The sequence below is a fragment of the Spermophilus citellus genome, assembly GCF_964194105.1.
Source record: "Spermophilus citellus genome assembly, chromosome: 3".
In the NCBI taxonomy this organism is placed as follows: Eukaryota; Metazoa; Chordata; class Mammalia; order Rodentia; family Sciuridae; genus Spermophilus; species Spermophilus citellus.
The window spans coordinates 88,519,857-88,540,051 of NC_138184.1; the positions used below are offsets into that span (position 1 = coordinate 88,519,857).

At 49.7% G+C, this 20,195-nt stretch overlaps 1 protein-coding gene across 5 annotated transcripts in view; it reads right to left on the reverse strand.

Annotated features, from left to right (window-relative positions):
- The window catches only part of CAMKK2 (calcium/calmodulin dependent protein kinase kinase 2), a 45,812-nt gene that overhangs the window by 20,962 nt on the left and 4,655 nt on the right, over positions 1 to 20,195 (reverse strand). For all 5 annotated transcript variants that reach the window (XM_081282975.1, XM_081282976.1, XM_081282974.1 and 2 more), the window contains exons 2-6: positions 8,682 to 9,208; positions 3,495 to 3,542; positions 2,183 to 2,236; positions 1,515 to 1,566; positions 1,002 to 1,135 (exon numbers count right to left, since the gene is read on the reverse strand). In XM_081282975.1, the coding sequence (XP_081139101.1) occupies positions 1,002 to 1,135; positions 1,515 to 1,566; positions 2,183 to 2,236; positions 3,495 to 3,542; positions 8,682 to 9,149 (756 nt within the window). In that variant the 5' untranslated portion in view covers positions 9,150 to 9,208. The remainder of the gene's footprint in view (positions 1 to 1,001; positions 1,136 to 1,514; positions 1,567 to 2,182; positions 2,237 to 3,494; positions 3,543 to 8,681; positions 9,209 to 20,195) is intronic.

A 20,195-nucleotide genomic window follows, 5' to 3' on the forward strand; every position in this document is an offset into this window, starting at 1 on the left:
GGAGACTTTGCCAGGACTCAGGGCCACTTGCAAACCAACTGCTCCTGGAACTTCCTCTAAGATGGCCAATTCCAGCATCAGGGAGTCGAGAGCATGAAGCTTGGAAGCCATGATGGAGGGAGTGACCTGCAGCGCCATTTCTCTCCTTGGACAGACTAGGCCTCCCACCTTTTCCCATATTCTCCAGCCACCCGAGAATCACCAACAGGCTTGGGAAAGGTGTGCACCCAGGCAGAGCTGGGCTGCCCATCAGGAGCCCTACGCCCCTTCCTGTGGGCAAGTCAGACCCGGGCCTTGCCCACCCAGGGTTTAGGGTCTGTAGGTCCCGGACAAGGTATGGCAGTGGCCTCCCACACACCAAAGGCAGGGATGTGCTCCCCAGGGGCCTCAACCTTGTAATCCTCCTGCCTCAGCCTCCCAAGTTGCTGTGATTATAGGCATGCATCAGAGCATATGGCAAGATTATTGCTGTTTTTAAATCAATCAATAAATAATTTTTAAATGTCTCAGTTTATACTCTTAGAAGTAATATGAATAAATACAACCTGCATAGGCCACAGTGATTTGGGCCTTTCAATCATCTTTAAGAGCATAAAGGAGTCTTGAGATTAAGATTGTAAATACTGCTGACTGCAGCATGGGTTGGCAAACGTCAGCCTGCAGGCCAAATGCAGCCTGAATCTGTTTTTGTAAATAAGGTTTTCTTGGAATTTATACCATATGTGTTTCTGCTTCTGTACCACAACCACCCACAGGAGTAAGCGAAGGCAAACCTGAGTGGCCCTCGACCTCAACGTCTCCATCTGTAAAATGGGAATAAGGAGGGGTGACAGTGACACAAAGTAACAACAGTTAGGGAACCTGAAGCAAAAGACCACTTGGCTCTGCAGCGCCAGGTGGTGCGACCTGGCTCTCCCTGGAAACCGGTGGCTTCGAAGCATCTGGGTATTCACAAAGCAAGGCAGGACCTCCATGCCTCTGTCCTCCACACCCCACCTCACCTCCACCAGCTTCACCACGTTGGGGTGGTCCAGCTTCTTCAGGATGGCGATTTCCTGGTACACCTGCTCAATGGGGCCCCGGGGCTGGATGCAACCTCCAGGGGCAGGACGGGTGCCTCGGGGTGGGGGGCGACCTGCAAGGAGACACAAAGGCCGCCTAGGTCAGGTCAGAGAGACTCCCCCCTGCAGAGGGCAGCTGTTGGGGGGTGGCAAAGGTAGAAGAACTTAGCAGGGCAGGAGCAGCTGCTGCCACCAGGGGCCCTGCAGTGAATGCTGGTGAAGACTCAGCGACAAAGCACCCATCACGCCACAGTGTGGAAAAGCTCACGGGAACAACACCTGCGTCACTTCAGTAAATATTCTTAAATGAAAGTGAACATAGAATGTCCGCAGGAGGCCTGGCACTGTCCTCAGGGGAAAGCTCTGGGGAGGGAGGGGACACCATACGTGGGCTCTGTCCTTCCTTGCCCCAGCGGCGCACCACAGGGTGAAGGCCCCGCCCACTGTACTCACGTGGAAAGCCAGCCTGTCGGATCAGCTTCTTCTTGGACAGCACCTTCATCGCCTGCAGAAGAAAAGGCCCCAGGTCCAGTTAAAGCAGCAAGGAGCAAACGTGAGGAAAGGCTCCCTCCACCCCAGGCCTGGCGGACCTCCTGGCACCACGACAGCCTCGGGACAAGGCAGTGAGCTCCCCATCAACACAGGGGCCAAGCAGCCATGGGTTCCAAGGAGGCTGGACCCAGAACACAGCTGGAAAACCTCAAGCCTTTGACTCTCTGCCCCTGAATCCAAATGTGAGTGGGCTGCAGGGATGGTGAGGAAGGCTGAGGAAGGACGTCACTGGATGCTCTACACAGGGGAACTGAGGTGCCAAGGAGCACCCCTTGCCAAGGGCACATACTTGGCACCCGCTAGAGCCAGGTGTGAACCCACATTGGACCACCTCCACAGGGGCAATTTGCCCAGCTACTGCCCTTTTCTCAGTGCCACGGAGGAGGCAGAAGCTGCATTACTTCACCTTCCCATCTTGCCCTCTGTCCAACGGGCACCCTGCTTCCTCCCTGAGGTGCTACGAAGAAGATGAGCCCACAGATCTGTCCACCTTCCAGGAAAGTGAGCACTGGAAAGAGGGCTTTGCTTTGGATAAGGAGGGGCCCGGGGAGGGGAGTGTGGGTACTCACATAGTACGTGTTGTCGTTCTCATTGTAGGCCAGCTTGACCACACCATAGGAGCCCTGGATAAAGGGAGATGCCCGTGACACAGCTGCACAATTAGGACCCTGACACACAGGCTGCAAACCACTGCCTATTGGTCAAACATGCTCTGAAACTGTATTTTGTTGGATCTGCAGTTTCTACAAAGTTTGAATTTAGTTGACAATATTTGAAAAGATTTGATATTAAAAATCCACATTTCTTTTTTAATTGGTTGTTCACAACATTACAAAGCTCTTGACATATCATATTTCATACATTAGATTGAAGTGGGTTATGAACTCCCAATTTTACCCCAAATGCAGATTGCAGAATCACGTCGGTTAAAAACCCACATTTCTGGCTTCTTCTGAAAAAAGCTGGAAGGTCTAACCACATGTAGATATCATTTTGCTAATGTTCACCATTGATTTCACTATTCCTTACTTTCATACCTAGCCTGCCTTGCTCAGGAGCCCTCATTTCCATAATTTAATGCTTTGCCACAATCCTCACTGCTCACTAGTATCTTCCATCTCGCATCCACGCCCACTTATATTACTGACTTATTCTCTCCTGGCATTTGGGCTTTTGACCCTGTAAAAATACTGCTCTTTGGCTGAAACAAAAGAAAAATACAGATGTGAGAGTAACTTCAGGGGGGAAAAATCTACTAATGGATGCATACGATCAGCACAGCAATATGGCATTGCTCTGGAAGCTTTCTGAGCTTTTGCAGAAACATTTAATTTTAATATACAAAAATAGAAATACTAGACCATTAAAAAAATACACTAGACTGCCATCCATGGGCTGAGTGGGGGCTATGTTGCACACAGTATTAAAAAAATACACTAGACTGCCATCCATGGGCTGAGTGGGGGCTATGTTGCACACAGTAGCCTAATGAGGGGATAAGTCTGGCATTGGGAAACTCCTGTGGCACCCCCACAGAGACTGTGAGCCTGACGCAGGTGCACTTCCCCCTCAAACTCTTCCAGAGATCCCACACAGAATCTGAGATGGGTGTGGCCTGCCAAGATGTCAATAAACCTGACTGAGACATCACAGGCAAGACTCCGCTCTTGAAACCTTATCCCTGCCTTTGCTGTACCCCCTTAAATAAATGACGGGAGCCATCTTTTCTCTGTCCAGTTGGTTGCTCCTATTACTAGACGCCCCCATCAGCCTTGCCTCCAAAGACTCCTCTCCCCGCTCCCAGCTCCAATAAGCTCCTTCCACAGTGTCTGAAAGTCCCTGGACAAGGTGGAAAGCCAGCCCAACTCTTGGGGTATTTACCTTTCCAATTTCATCCTTCAATGTGTACTGATTCAGCTGCACACAGTCCTAGAAAGTAAGTAATTTAAAATTTGTAACAGATACATTTTCCACAAACTGAACCCCACACACACAAAACCAGGACCCAAATCAAGAAAATAAAAACTCCCAGCTCCTCAGAAACACCTCCCAGGCAGTGTCCCTTCTCCAGAATGACCTCTGTCCTGACACAGATCTTCCTCATTGCTGTGCTTTGTCCAACTGTGATCACACAGGACTGGAGGGTGCAGCTCAGTGGGAGAGCACATGTTTATTCAGCAGGGCCCTGGGTTGGATCCCCAAACCACCCCCACAAAAAAAGGTGGGGGAGAAATCATATAATATGCAGTCTTTATATCTATTTTTATAAGATCATTCACACTTTAAAAAAGTAAATTTTAAATTTAAAAAGTATTCATGTGTCAGGTGCAGTAGCACATGCCTGTAACCCCACTGACTCAGGAGGCTAAGGCAAGAGGATTGCAAATTTGAGGCCAGCCTCAGCAACTTAAAAGAAATAATCATGCGAGCTGGGGTTGGGTTCAGTGGTAGAGTGCTCACCTAGCATATGTGAAGGACTGGGTTAGATTCTCAGCACCACATATAAATTAATAAAATAAAGACCCAATGACAACTAAAAAATATTTTTTAAAATAAAGAAAGAAGTAATCATGCCTACATTGTCATGCAAAAATACAAAGGGGTAAAAAAAATCTCTGCAAACTTGGAGGTAGACAAAGGTTTCTTAGATCATACACAAAAAGTACAAAACACAAAAGCAAACAAATGATACTTCTGACTTCACCAAAGTCAAAATTTTTGTACCTCAAGACACTATTTTAAAAGGTCTGGTGGTGTAGCTCAGTGGGAGAGCACTGAGCATGTGTGAGGCCCTGGTTTCTATCCCCAGAACTGGGGGGGAGGGGGGTTGGAGAAAAAGAAAAGCCAAGGCCCACACTGGCTGAGAGGATTCATCACACATACATTAGACAAGAAATGAAATCCAAAATAAAAGAACTCTGGGGGGAGGGAAAGAGAGAGAGAAGGGAAATTGCATGGTAAAGGAAGGAGACCCTCATTGTTATACAAAATTACATATAAGAGGAAGTGAGGGGAAAGGGAAAAAAACAAGAGAGAGAAATGAATTACAGTAGATGGGGTAGAGAGAGAAGATGGGAGGGGAGGGGAGGGGAGGGGGGATAGTAGAGGATTGGAAGGGCAGCAGAATACAACAGACACTAATATGGCAGTATGTAAAAAAGTGGATGTGGAACCGATGTGAATCTGCAATATGTATACGGGGTAAAAATGGGAGTTCATAATCTGCTTGAATCAAATGTATGAAATATGATATGTCAAGAGCTTTGTAATGTTTTGAACAACTAATAATAAAAAAAAATAAAAGAAAATAAAAAAATAAAAGAACTCTGGATCCTGGACCGGGGACGCAGCTCAGTGGTAGAGTGCTTGCCTACAGTGACGAAGCCCTCTGTTCACTCCCAGCACAGGAAAACAAGCAAACTAAACTCTATGACTCAATAATAGTAAGTCCAACAACCCAATTAAAAAATGGGCAAAAGTTTGAACAGAAATTTCCCCAAAGAAAAATAAAACAAGTGGTCAATAAGCACATGAAAAGACTATTAGTCATCAGGGCAATACACACAAAAGCTACAGGGAGAGGCTGGCAAAAATCAAAACTGAGCAGACCAAGGCTCAGCAAGAATGCAGAGCAGACAGAAGCCTTAGCATTTGGCGGTTTCTTAACACACACCTACCATATGACCCTGCCATGCTGCTCCTGGTCATTTACCCAGGGGAAATGAAAACATGCTTCATTGGTAATGCTCAAAAACTGGAAGTAACCCAAAAGTCCATCAACAGGTGAATGGACAAACTGTGCCTCATTCATATGATGGAAGGATTCTGCATAAAAAGGCACAGCTGATCCAGCTGTCCCTCATACCCACAGGAGATTGATTCCAGGACCCCCTGCAGAAAATGAAATCTGCAGATGCAGAAGTACCCTGCATAAATGGCACAGCTTTTGCATGTAACCTCCCTCTTATGCTTTAAATCATCTCCATATTGCTTATATGTTTAATGCAATGTAAATGCTATGGAAGTAGCTGTCATGTGGTATTGCTCAGGAAATAATGACGAGTGGGGGGTGGTAACACACTGAGTGCAGATGTACTTTTTTCTTTACACATATCTTCCACCCCAGGTTGACTGAATCTGCAGCTATGGGGACCGTCACTATACAGAGCAACATGGATAAATTACAATAAACTAAGCTAAAAAAAAAAAGGGTGCATACTAAATGATCCCACCTCTATAAAATTATAGAACTTGCAAATTAATCTCTAGTGATAAAAGAGCAGATCAGCAGCTACCTGGGAAATGAGAAGTCAGGGAGGGACGGTTGCAGGGCATGTTAGAGAAGCCCAAATGACTGGTTGTGCTGATGGTTTCATAGGTGAAGTCATGTATCAAAACTAATTTTTTTGAGGGGGTACCAGGGATTAAACCCAGGGACATTTAACCTCTGAGCCACATCCCCAGACTATTTTTGTATTTTATTTTAGAGACAGGGTCTCACTAAGTTTCTTAGGGCCTCGCTAAATTGCTCAAGATCCTCCTGCCTCAGCTTCCCGAGCTGCTGGGATTACAGGCATGCACCACTTCACCTGGCTCAAAACTAATTTTTGTTCATTTGAAACGTGCAGTTTTTTATTTTACCCTTCACTTCCCTCCCCCATGATTCTAAGCCTTTTCCCAAACCTTGATACAAGTTCCGCATCCAAATTTGCAGGCCTTTTTTTGGTAAGATGCCCTGTAGAAAACAGAGTATTGCCTCAGGGAGGAGCTGGGGCCATAAATAGTGGCATCGTACTACCCCATTTCTCAACTTCCTTTTCTCTCTCACTGAGAGGGTCCTGAGATGGTCCTGGTTTCTGGCCTGCAAGTCACCTCCAGGGCTCATGGAGCCCCTCCCGAGGGTAGAAGCTCAGGCTGCTTCCAGCTTCCTCTTCTGTGCTGCTTTCATTCCCCTGAGCCCTGGAGGGATGTGACGGGCAGTTCCAACAGTCCAGCGCTGGCTTCCTGCCACTTCACGGCTGCAGGCTGACTCCATGGCCTGGCCTTCAAGGGCCCCTAAAACTCTGACCTTGCACAAGGCACTTAGTTGTCCACCAAATACTAGTTTTCCCCTTTCTCCTTCTAAACAGACCTCTGGGAGGCAATGTCCCATCTGGCAAACTTCACTTCCAGCTTATTACAGCTTAGGGTGGCTGTGTGGCTGTGTTCTGGCCAGCGGGAGACAGGCAGGAGTTGGTGGATAGAACTTGCAGGAAAGAGGACTACCTTAGGAGGCAGCCACTTTCTGCCCTTCTCCCCAGCTCCCTCTTCCTGCCTGGAACACAGCTGTGAAGGCAGAGGCCACCACCACAGAACCACCACACCAAGTCCCCGAATGCCTGGCACCAGATTTATTCTGCATGATAAACAAGCCCAGTTGCCTTAAAGCCACTGTTCCGGGAAGGGGAGTGTCTGTAGCATGGCACCCCTCATTATGGGCCTTATACTCCAGCTAACTAAACCCCTCACTCCCCACACCATACCTTCTACCCCTCGGCCTTTGCTCAGGGTGCAGACTTCCTTCCCTACACTGACCTTTCTATGTACACATGTCCAATTATGGAAGCTCTACCTTGCCTTCAAAATGCAGTCCCTATAGCCAGGTTGCTCCTTTAAAACCAGCCAATTAAGAGTTTTCTTCTAATTCAATTATTATTGTTAATATTTTATAGTAGGGGGGCTGGGGATGTGGCTCAAGTGGTAGTGTGCTCGCCTCGCATGCATGAGGCACTGGGTTTGATTCTCAGCACCACATAAAAATAAAGATATTGTGTCCACCTAAAACTAAAAAATAAATTTAAAAAAATATATATTTTATAGTAGGGATTGAACCCAGGAGTGTTCTACCACTAAGCTATATCCCAGCACTTGTTAACTGTTTGAGACAGGGTCCCACTAAGTTGCCTGGACTGGCCTCCTGCCTGAGTCTCACAAGTCACTAGGATTACAAGCACTGTCACCATACCCAGCTTTCATTCTTTTTTTTTTTTTTTTTTTTTTTTTTTTTTGTGTGTGTGTGTGTGTATGTGGTGCTGGGGATGGAACCCAGGGCCTTGTGCATGCGAGGCAAGCACTCTACCAACTGAGCTACATCCCCAGCCCCTCATTCCTTCTTAATATGCTATGTTCAAGTTCCTCCTGTGCACCAGTGCCTGGACCAGCTGCTGAGGACCCAGCGATGTGGAGGCAGCTCTTGGGGAGCCGCAGCTCCAGCCTGGGGGAGACAGGCAGTAACAACCAGAGAAACACACAGGTCATGAGAGGCTGAGAAGCACATGAAGGAGAGAAGGCAGGGCCACAGGAGAGAGGGCTGGGCTGCTCTGGAGGGGACCCCAGTCCTAACAAGGTCGTTGGATGGAGCTGGCCTTGGTGAGCCAGCAGCAGAGGGCAGGAGAAGGGTGAGGGCAGATCACAGGCCCCGGGAACGCGATGGGATCTGAGTATGGATTCACCTCCCAGAAGCAATGGTAAGGACCCTAGGAGAAAAGGCGCTGCTTCAACCATGTGGCAGGGGATCGCCATTGGACCACGGGGGCTCTCTCTAGGGACTGCCATCTCTCTGCACCTGCACACCTGCTAACCCCCAGCACCTGCATCCATCTTTCTTCTTTTCTGGTGCTGCGGCGGGGGCTTGAGCCGGGCAGGAGCATGCGCTCTAGTGCTGAGCCGCACCCCCAGCCCTTGCCTCTCTTGGCAGGAGACCCCCTGGCTCTGGAGATGCTCTGGTCACCCTCACACAGGTGGCCTCCCACCCCAGTGTTCCTCACAAGGACGGACGGCAGCCTGAGCAGAGCATTTGGGGCTCCCTCACCCTAGGCTGGGCATTGAGGCTGCTGGGCTGCGTGTGCCCAGGGCTCCCCGAAGCGTCAAGGCCGCTGCCCACATGCCTTTGCGGACTTTCTTCCTTCTAAGGCAGACTCACTCCCCGCCACCCTGCCAGTTTCCTGGGGTTCCCTCCAGCTCCATGGTTGCACGGGATCCTCCTGGGATGCCCAGCTGACTCAGACACGGCAGTGGCAGCTCACGCACCTGCATCCCTGTGATGGAGACGTGGTGAGACTCCACGGTGGGCCGCCGGGGCAGCCGCGGCGAGGACTGCGGGGAGCTGACGGGCGAGTAGGGCAGGGACGGGTAGATGCAGCGGCCGTTCATGTCTAGGTTGCTGCTGGCCGCCGGCCCACCCTGGGACTGCTCCTGCAGGGACAGCTTGCGACCTGAGAGGTGGGGCAGAGCCTGGGGCCCCGAAGCATCAAGGGGGGCCTCTAGGCCATCAGCCTCCAGGGGCCGGTCCCTGGCCAGGCCGAGGTCCACAGCACCGCCCGGCTCACAGTCGGTAACCACGATGAAGGACTCCATGCCCAAGTGGATGCTCAAGGACGAGAGGCCCTGCAGGGCCTCACAGGGCTTCTGGCCTTCGCTACTGCTGCCCCCGCCCCCCAGCTCATCCTGGGGGGCGGCCCGGTGGCTGCTGGGCTGGCTAGTGACACATGATGACATGGTGCGTGCAGCCACTTCATCCAAGGGGCCTGGGCTCTCCCATCCGGCAGCAGCGCCACCTGCAGAGAAAGAGAGAGTCAGAAAGCAGGGCCTGGGGGCCCAGGCTGGGGCCTAACCTCTGCCTTGGATCCACATCCTAAAAAAACAAAATCCTGCAAAACATGATGTGATCTGACCTCTGCACTTCCTCCTGATAGGCCCTCCTCATGCACCTCATGAGGAAGGAGTCCAAATTCAATTCCTGCAGGAGCCAAGTAACCTCCAAGAGAGCAGGGGCCCTGCAGAGCTGGCAGCTACTTCTGGCTCTACCCAATTGTTGTTTCCTAATTATTTCAAATATTTTTAAACACTGGGTAAGCCAAATGAAACACTTCTACCTGACTGCATCCTTCCCAAGGCAATGATCCAGACAGCACTTTACAGTTTACATGTATCAGTATGATGTCATAGCACCAGAGGTTGTGAGTCTACTGTTATACCCCTGTGTTGAGGAACTGAGGCCCAAGAAAGGGAAAAATATTTGTCCAAGGAGTACAAGCAGCTGTCTGGTCTGGCCTAGCCTCAGCAGATGATGCTCAACTGAGAAGTGGGGGTCAGGGTCTCATCAGAGAAAGGACAGTCACCAAGAGAATGGTGTGTAAGCCAGGAGAGTTGGAGGCTGAGGCAGGAGGATTGCAAATTCAAGGCCAGCCTCAGCAACATAGCAAGATCCTGTCTCAAAAAAAAAAAAAAAAAAATTTAAAATGGCCCTGGGATGTAGCTCACTGGCAAAAAGCACCCCAATACCAAAAAATTAAAAAAAAAAAAAAAAAAAGCCAGTGGCGAAAGACTTTGACTTGCATGATTCCATTGATATGAAATTTCTAGAACAGGCAGATCCATAGAGACAGAAAGATGAATGGTTGCCTAGGGAGTGGCTGCTTAATGAATGGTGGGGTTTCCTTTTGGAGTGACAAATGTTTTGGATCTAAACAGAGGCAGCAGCTGCATAATCTTATATAAGTGCTAAATGCCCCTGAAGTTTGCTTTAGCTCAGTGGCAGAAAGCTTGTGTAGCATGTACAAGGCTCTGGGTTCCATCCCTACCAACACACACACACACACACACACACACACACACACATTACTTCCATGTTATATGAACTTTTATCTTGATTTTTTAAAAAAGAGAATGACACTCTCTCTTAGGCTGCCAGCTCCCTCCATCTCTGGGACAGAAATATTAACCTTTAGTTCATGTGTTTGACAAATTCTGCCGGACAAATGTCACAGGCGCCGCTGGTACTCAGTGAGTATATCACAGCTGTGGCGGCAGTGCCATGCTCATCGCCCACACTGGTGGTGAGCACACACAGGAAAAAATGCAAGGGTGGCAGTGCACTGTCCCTGGGCCCTCGTGAAATAGTCCTTCCTCCTGAGTGGGGGCACGTAGCAGGGAAAGTCCAGCGAGAAAAGCAGTGAGGAAAACAGCCTCGTCCCAGCACTGGCACACACAGCTCCTGGGGAAAGAACCTCAGTGAACCCAAGCGTGTGCCCGGAGGCTCAGCCTCCTTTACAGTAAGTGGAAATTCAAACTTGCAGCGCAGTGGCTGGGTGAGCTGACAGAGCCACTCCTCTCCCTGTCAACACACCCAAGAACTGAAAGCAGGGATTCAAAGGCTCATAAGTCAATGTTCACAGCAGCGTGAGCGCGACCTACAATTGCCAAAAGGTAGAGAGAAGGCAGGAAGAGTCCAACGATGGATGAATGGATAAACAGAATGTCGTGGAACCACCCGAGGGCCATAAAAAGGAAAGAAACTCTGACTAATACTAAGAATCCTGAAGCCACCAGGCTCCACCAAACAAACTGGTTACTAGATGAGCGGTCTCACTTCCATGAGGCACCAGCAAGACTCTAGTTGGCAGAGGAAGCAAGCAGAACGCAGGTGACAGGCTGAGCAGGAAATGAGTGACTGCCTCAGGGGCACCAAGTTTCTTCTGGAGATGTTGGAAAGTTCTGAAACTAGATGGTGATGGCCACATGACACAGTGGATATAGTTAATGCCACCAAATTATAACACTAAAAGTGGTTAAGAGGGTAAATTTTATGTTCCATGTATTTTAGTAAAATTAAGAAGAAAACTAGCCGGGCATGGTGGCACACACCTGTAATCCCAGAGGCTTGGGAGGCTGAGACAGGAGGATCACAAGTTCAAAGCCAGCCTCAGCAAAAACAAGGCACTGAGCAACTCAGTGAGACCCTATCTGTAAATAAAATGCAAAATAGGGCTGGGGATGTGGCTCAGTGGTTGGGTGCCCCGAGTTCAATCCCTGGTACCCTCCCCCTAAAAAAGAATAAAACTACAATTAAAACACATTTCTTTCATCTATCAGATTGGCACATCTGGCTCAGCTGCAGGGAAGTGGCCACTTTCATCCAGGGCTGCCAGGGTGTGAACTGGTACCATCCCTATGGAGGGAAATACGTCAGTATTTAAAATTCCAAATGCACACACCTGGGACCTAGCAATCCTGCACCTGGGTATTCCCTCCATAGACAACCTTGCGCATGCAGAAAATGATGTAAACACAACATGATGTTGGCAGTGTGGTTTGAAATGACCACCCCCGGCAAACAAAATGAGGTACATCTATCCTGGGAGAAAAGCGTGCATTTTAAGACAGGTGGTTCTATGCATCTTGTGTGAATTAGTGCCAAGACACACTGTTACAGGGAAAAACCAAAACAGTAGTGGCTACTGCTGGTCCAGGAGGAAAGGTCCACACGCATGTCTAGGATGGCACATGCACTGTGGATTTCTGGAAAAATACACAAGAAGACAGTAACAGGGGTTCCAAGGAGAAATAACTGTTTTGAGGGCAGGGGTACAGTGGGAGGGAATGGCTTTTCACCATCCTTACTTTTGTGCCACATGCATACACTCAATATTAAAAAATGTATTTTTATTGTTATTTTTTGGTACCAGGGATTGAACCCAGGGGCACTTAGCCATTGAGCCACATCCCCAACCCTTGTTTTTGTATTTTATTTAGAGACAGGGTCTCACTGAGTTGCTTAGGACCTCGAGAAGTTGAGGTTGGCTTTCAACTCGCGATCCTCTTGCCTCAGCCTCCTGAGCCACTGGGATTATAGACATGCACCACCGTGCCCAGCTCAAAAAACGAAAACAAAATTTTTTTGGGGGGGTGCTGGGGATTGAACCCATGGCCTTGTGCATGTGGGGCAAGCACTCTACCAACTGAGCTACGTCCCCAGCCCTCAAAATTGTATTTTTTAAAGAAATCATCTCCACAGCCCCCACTGTATGGCTCTGCATATCCTTTTTATGATCCATCCAGAAGAGGAAAGCAGGGCCCTGGAGTCACACAGCTTGGGATCCTCCTTCTCCTGGCTCACCTTAGCCTCCGGCAACCTCAGCTGTCTTATCTCCAAAATGGCCACCCACCACTGGTCAGAAGCTTCACACAAGCCAGACACTTTGAACCGCTCCTGGCATAGGGTCAGATGCTCGAAAGCTGTTCTCTCAGCTGTACCTGCTGAGCGCCTACTACCCGCTGGGCTGTGGTCGCATGTTCCTGTGATGTACTAAGGACCTGGAGAGCCCCCTGCTCCTGTGTGTGCTCCCCAACCCCGGCAGTGTGGTCCTTCCTCCCGGCGGGGCCGGTGCCTGTCTCCCCTTCCAGAGCGGCCTCCGACAGGCCACCAGCATTCCTGAAAAGAAGACAGCCTGGCAGCGCCTGGGAAAGTCAATGGAGAATTTTTTTCCTTGCCAACAGAAAAACAATTGCTTATCGATCTCCACTCCAGACCAAGGACACAGAGCCACCCGCCCATCTCCCTGGCAAACCAGCATCTGGCCTGGGCCTCCCTCGTGGCCTTTGACGTAGCCTCAGCCTTCAAGGGCTGGAGGAGGGAGAAGTGCCAGCTCACACCTGGGTCAGGGGCCACCATGCTGGAGGGACAGGGGTGTCCAGGCCTCAGGACCCTGGCCTCAGGCACTCACAGGAGACATGTCCAGATGAGACAGCTCCAGCCCCACAGGGTCTACGCCAGTGTTAATGGCTTGGGGGTCACAGATCCTATGAGGATCTGATAAAAGCAGGCATGGTGGCACACGCCTGAAATTCCAGCTGCTTAGGAGGAGGGCAGGAGGATTGCGAGTTCAAAGCCAGCCTCAGCAATTTAGCAAGGCCCTAAGCAACTCAGTGAGACCCTGCCTCTAAATAAAATATAAAAAAGGGCTGGAGATGTGGCTCAGTGGTTGAGTGCCCGGAGTTCAATCCCTGGTACAAAAAAAAAAAAAAAAAAGAATCTGACAAAAGCTATCAACACTTTCCTCAGCAGAAAAATGTCATACAAAATGACAATAGTGGGCTGGGGCTCCGTGGAGCGCTCACCTAACATGTGTGAGGCACTGGGTTAAATTCTCAGCACCACATATAAATAAATGAATAAAATAAAATCCATCAACATCTAAAAAAATACTGAGATGCCTGTCAAAACATACTTATTACAAAAATGTCAGGACTGAATGTCAATAAAATAAAAGAACTGGGAATTCTTAAAAAAAAAAAAAAGACAATAGCATGAAAACGCAACGCTGACATCACGCTGCTGAGCACACATGGGATCAGGCACAGGGCTGACTGCTCTGTCTGGTCAGGTAACACTCAGAGGACGGCCCTCGGCAAGGGACCAACAGCAAACAGAGTGTTTGATTTCAGGGGGTCCAGGGTTAAGAAGTCCATTCTGCAAAACTGTGTGGATGTGACAAAATGCTGAGTCCTCACTGCTGTGCCTCCTGTCCCTCCCTGGTCCTTCCCCCAGGAAATCTAAACGAGCCCAGCTCGGAAGGCCTCCCCATGACACTCAGCGTGAGCCGCCAGACCCTTGCTACAGCAGATGGACCGGACCCCAGCCAGGACGAGAATGTTCCTTCCTCTGCCGGGAAGCCAAGTGGCACAGACCTCCAGGAAATGCTTTCCCATCTCCTGGGGGCTGCTCCCACCCTGTGCCTGCTGCCGTCCAACCGCAGGGCTCCAGGGCAGAGCTCCCGGAGCTGCAGCACAGCAAGAAGCTGGTGGTGGGTTGGGGAGGAGACCCCACCCCAAGGGCACCCTGCTCAGGATCCCTAGGTCCCCTCGTCCCAGGTACTACAGGACAACCAAGAATTCAAAACAAGCCGGGCATGGTCCTGCTTGCCTATAATCCCAGCGGCCTGGGAGGCAAAAGGATCTCAAGTTCAAAACCAGCCTCAGCAAAAGTGAGACGCTAAGCAACTCAGTGAGACCCTATCTCTAAATAAATAGAGTGCCCCTGAGATCAATCCCCAGTACCAAAAGAATTCCAAATAGCTTCAAGGATCCTGCCAAGGCCAAGGACAACACTCTCCTTTGAGATAATAGGCTCAGCCAGCCATATCTTCTCTCATCTGAAGAAACTGAGGCCCAAAGAGATCCTAAAAGAAATTTGCTCATTAATTTGTGGGATTTGTTTTCGATCTTGGTTGGTTTGTTTTCCAGTACTGTGGATTGAAACCGTGGCCTCATGCATGGTAAACAAGTGCTCCACCACCAAGGTCCATCCCCAGCCCTTTTTATTTTTTTATTTTGAGGAAGGGCCTGGCTAACTTGCCCAGGCAGGCCTGCTTCAGCCTCCTGAGTTGCTGGCATTACTGATGTGCTCCATGCCTAGGTCATTTGTTCTTTAACAAGTCATTTTGGAGGACATACTCTGTGCCAGGAAAACCAAACAGAAGTAGTTTCTGCCCTACAGAGACAACAGCCTCTGAAGTAGACAAGCATTTTAAAGAACGAACACCCGTGATTCCATGAACACACCCTGGGGAAATGCCCGGGGCAGGGCAAGGGGCCCAGGGCAGTGTTTCGGGAAGCAGGGGAGGGAAGGCCTTTCCTGGGGAAACCAGCAGCCCCGCAGGCAGAGCAGGTGCCGAGGGGGCAGAACTTGGTCCAGGCAGAGGAAACAGCTTGAATAGGCCCCACAGCTGGAGAGAGGTGGGAGAGTGGAGGGACCAGAAAGGGGCCAGTGGGGCTGGACAGGAGCCCGGGAGCAGAGCCAGAGAGGAGAGGGAGGCCGGCAGGGCCAGAGCTCATAGGAAGCTGAGGAGGAGAGCAGAGGGGCAGTCAGGCAGAGCCACAGCCACCTCTCAGACCTTGCCATCAGGTAACTGTGTCCCCTAGAAAAGATATGCTGGAGCTGGAGCCCTCGGTCCCTCAGAATGTGGCCTTACAGGGAGGCAGGTATTTACAAAGGCATTTAAGTAAAAATGGGGGCCTCTGGGTGAGCCCTAAGCTAACAGGACCCAGCTACTCAGGAAAAAGGGGAAATGCGGACAAAAGACGGGGGTGGGGGGATGCTTCTGCAGGATGAGATGCCGGAGACCATGAGCACCCACCAGAAGCAGGACAAGGGAGGACAGGACCCTCCCTCATAGCCCCGTGAAGGGACAAACTCAGCTGCCGCTCAGACCTCTGCCTTCCAGCCTCCAGCACGGGAGACAGTGCACTGCTGCTGCTCAAGCCATCCGGGCCTCGGACTCTGTGTAGCAGCCCCGGGACAGCACCCAGCACCCAACCTGCCCCGGGGGCCAAGAAGCTGGCTGCCTCCGCAGGGAGACTCGAGCCTGAGAAGCTTGGCCATGTCAGCTCAGGCAGTGGTGGAATATTCCAGGTTCTGCACCCTGGTTCAGAATCTTATCCAAGGGCTCATGCACCTTTTCTCCTTGAAACACATTTGTTTTTTGGTACCAGGGATTGAACTCAGGGGCACTCAACCACTGAGCCACATCCCCAGCCCTATTTTGTGTTTTACTTAGAGACAGGGTCTCAACTGAGTTGCTTAATGCCTCGCAGTTGCTGAGGCTGGCTTTGAACCTGTGATCCTCCTGCGTCAGCCTCTTTAGTTGTAGGGATCACAGGCCTGCACCATGGCACCTGGCTCCTTTAAACACTTTTGAGTTGAGGGGCACCGAAACTCACAGTGCCCAAAGACAAAGGCCTTCCCACATGAGACAGCAGGAAAGAGATCTCTGGCTTTTGAGTGCACAGACCCATCACGGTCCCTAGAGCACAAATAATGCAAATGATGACTCTTAAGTGACATCTGGCTACTGATATGTTTTGCTTGGCATGCACCATGTTTAAAACTATTGGATTGAGAAGGCCAACATTCCAGAGCTAGGAGATTTCAGATAAAAATCAGAATTTCCAGAATCTAAGGCTAGAAATGTAGCTCAATGGTAGAGCGCTTGCCTGGCACGCATGAGGCCTTGGGTTGGATTCCCAGCACTGCTAAAAAAAGGAGCAAAACAAAATTTCCAAAATCTCTAAAAGCATCAGACACTCCGATAGTACTAGGCTGGGTCCCAGCTCTTGGCAGCTTTGGCCAGAGAAACACTCACCAGAGTGTCACAGAACTTACATCCCCCAGTACCCCACCCTAATGTCAGGCTGCAGGCCACACCCTGTGCCCTTTCCTTATCCTAGGTCCCATGACCTTCCTTACAGGTTTCTGAGTCTGCAGCCCCTGCTTTGAGGGTCACTGGATGACAATGTTATAGGGGCATGTCTCCATGGTCACCTGCCCCAAACATCTCATTTTGCCGATGAGAAAATGGAGGCTTGTGATGATTTACTAATTTGTCCAAAGTCACACAGTGGTTCCAGGCAGAGTAAAATTGCTCTGAGTTTTGTTTAGTTTTGTTTTGAGGTGCAGGGACTTGAACCCGGGGCTTCGGGCATGCGAGCCAAGTGCTCAAGCAGTGAGCTACTCCTCTGTCCTGGTCTAATTTCTCAGGAAAGGACTAAACATTACAGGGACAGTCTGGCGATGGCCACATATTGTACCCTGAATAAATCTCAGGCTGGGTCAGAATCCCCAACCAAGGGAAACACGTGGCCCACACCTCTGTCTTCCTGGGACCTCAGCTTGTGTCCAAAGGGGAAAAAGCAATGGTGTCCTGCCTCAACAGCTCGGAGAAGGAACGCATAGGAAGAGGCAGAGACTCCCGAGTAACTGGAGAGAGTGTGGCTTTGTCTCTTGTCTATTGCTGAACTCCAGGGCCTAGAACTTTCTAGGACACCATTGGCATTTGATAAATATTAGCTGGAAGTTATCGTTTATTTCATCTGTCCCAAGGCCACTCAGAAGGTCAGAAGTGATCTTAGCTGGCGTAGAGTCTACATTCCAGTAGTCTGAGAATAGCAGCCCCATTTATGTCTGGGGACTCATCCCTCCGTATGAGAAGTGGCCTGTGGAGCTGACCCCACCACCAGCTTCAGGATTCACACATGACTCAACCCTGGCCAGTCTGGCACCAGCTCTGGTCAAGCGATTGAATCAAGATTATATATGTGACCCAACTCAAATCTATTGGGTCTTATTCTGGGATTTTTTGGAGAAGTGTTGAAAAGAATGTCCCTTTTTCTACAGTAACCAGGGGATGGGGAAACTCTGCCTCAGAATGAAGTCAACAGGGAGAAAAGAGGCAATAGATGGAGAAGAACTGATTTGGCACAGACACGCCTGAAGCCCATATATCCCAGGAGTTTTTAACTGCCTGAGCCAATATATTCCCATTTTTGCTTAAGCCTATTTATGATTAGCTTTCTGTCATGAACCAAGTTCTTTTTTTTTTTTTTTCCTGGTACCAGGGATTGAGCCCAGAGGCGTCTAACCACCGAGCCACATTCCCAGTCTTTTTTAAATTTTTATTTAGAGACAGGGTCTTGCTACATTGCTTAGGGCCTTGCTAAATTGCTGAGGCTGGCTTTGAACTTGCGATCCTCCCGCCTCAGCCTTCCAAGCCACTGGGATTACATGCATGCGCATGGGCACCCAGCAGAAACCAAAGATCTTGACCTACAAGTGACAGAGTTGATTGACAGAAAAGCTTCTTCACTAAGCTTCCTGCAGACATACAGTTCCTTACATCCTAAGCCCCTCTTTAGGCCAAACTGCTAGGCGTAAACAAGTTCCTTGGCAACCTAGGGATAACCTTCACCTTGACAGGCAGAAGCTAATACTTCCCAAGACTTTTTTTTTTTTTTTTTTAATCTTAAGGAAAAAAGAATTAAGGTTGCAAAGGGAAGGGCTGATAAAGAAAATGAGGGACAGGAACTGGCTAACACGCTCAACACTAGACCCCGTGGTCATGGCAGCACGGCATGCCACGGCTGTAGATGTAGTTGTGGCTGACCCTGGTGGCTGCTTGGGGCTGTTCTAAGCCTCTATCACGGTAACCTTCTGAGAGTTAGACACTGCTATCATCCCTGTTCACCAGTGAGGAAGCTGAAGCACAGAGAGGCTGAGTGATAGCCCATGATCGCCCAGCTAATGTCTCCGGAGGTACAGGTGTGCTCGATCACTAACCAGAATCCAAGAAAGAACTTCAGCAGGTGTCAAGTCAAACCTCCTCAACTGGTTTTAATTTATATTAAAACAAGTTTGGGCTTTTTAAATTTTTAATCCCACCACGCTAACTTAGCTCTGTTCATCTCTTCAAACCCTTGTCCAGATGCATCCCTTGTTAGGAGACCAAACACGTCGCATGCAGGTAATCTCACACCCTTGCCTCCCTGTGTCCAAAGAACCTTCACGCATTCACACAGCTCCTGCAATCGATGCACCAAAGGCCAAGAAGGGACTCTGAGACCTGAAAAGGGGAGGCCACCTGGCCAATGCACTGGGCAGGCCCAGGGCTAGGCCCGACAACAACCAGGGGTACTGACCCTGCAGCCCAGTGCAACTAAGGACACTTGATTTGGTCTATAATTAAGTATCATTGAAAGAAGGGGCCAGTCTGAGTCAGGCATCAAAAGCCAGGTGTGCACAGGTGGCCCAGCCTTGACAATCCAGGACGCAGGACTGAGTGGCTGAGTATGGGAAGGGAGAGGCAGTGGGAGGAGGGGCCCTTCCCATGCCTTCCACTTCTCCCACCAAATTTCTCCCTGTCTTCCACGGAACCCAAGGAAGCAACAGAAAAACAAATGGAATTTCAATTTGTAATGGAAAGAAAAAGACTTCCTCTCCAACATTATGCAACTTGGCAAATCAGAGACAGAGGGGGACAGCCTGGCGCCCACGGGCATCCGTGCCTTGCCCACCCACAGGCCCTCTCCTTCCCTGCCTTTCGGGGGTGAAGCTTAATCTAGATCCTTCCCTCCCTGCCTCCAGCACAAACTACCCCAGCAGAGAGGGCAAGGAGGGCCCTGGAACCAGATATGCAGGGCCGACTCCATCCCCCACACCTAGAACTGGAGGCCAGAGAAAATGTCTTGGAGGAACCTAAGTAAATTCTCTACCCAATGAACCTTGAAAACAATACCCCAGGTTTGTTTGTTTTGTTTTAATATGGTACTGGGAATTGAACTCAGGGATGCTCTACCACATCTCCAGTCCTTTTTATTTTTTATTTTGAGAAAGGGTCTCTGGCTAAATTGCTTAGGGCTTTGCTAAATGGCTCTGGCTGGCCTTGAACTTGCAATCCTCCTGTCTCAGCCTCCAGGGCTGAGATTACAGGCAGGTGTTACCAGGCTGGGCTCCCAATGCACTTTCAAAAGCTCAAAGGGGAATGTGCTCCCCTTCTTGCCCCCCACATCTAACCCCCTTTAAACTCCTCCAACAGAAGTGTGTGTCACACACCACCCACCAAGCCCTCCCCCATGGGCTCAGTTCCTACCACCTGCCAGAGACAAGGGGGCAGAGGGGTAAGATCTTGGCCCCTGCTCCACCACCCCCATTTCCTCAAGGAACCATCCATCTCCTTTCCAGGTTGGAATTAGCATTTTTATCTCTGCAACTGCCATCTCTCAACTATTTACAGAAGCCACCAGGATAAAAGAGGCAACATAAAAATAGCGGCTTCAAGGATGGGGTGGGGGTGGGGGCACCACAGAATCTTCTAAGTTTCTTTCTCTCCTTGTCCAAAGGGAAAAGAGGTTCTTCTTTTCCAAAGGGCTCCCCAACAATTCACAGACCACTAACCTGGAAGCTCCTTGGGGACAGGGACCAAGTCCCAGTGT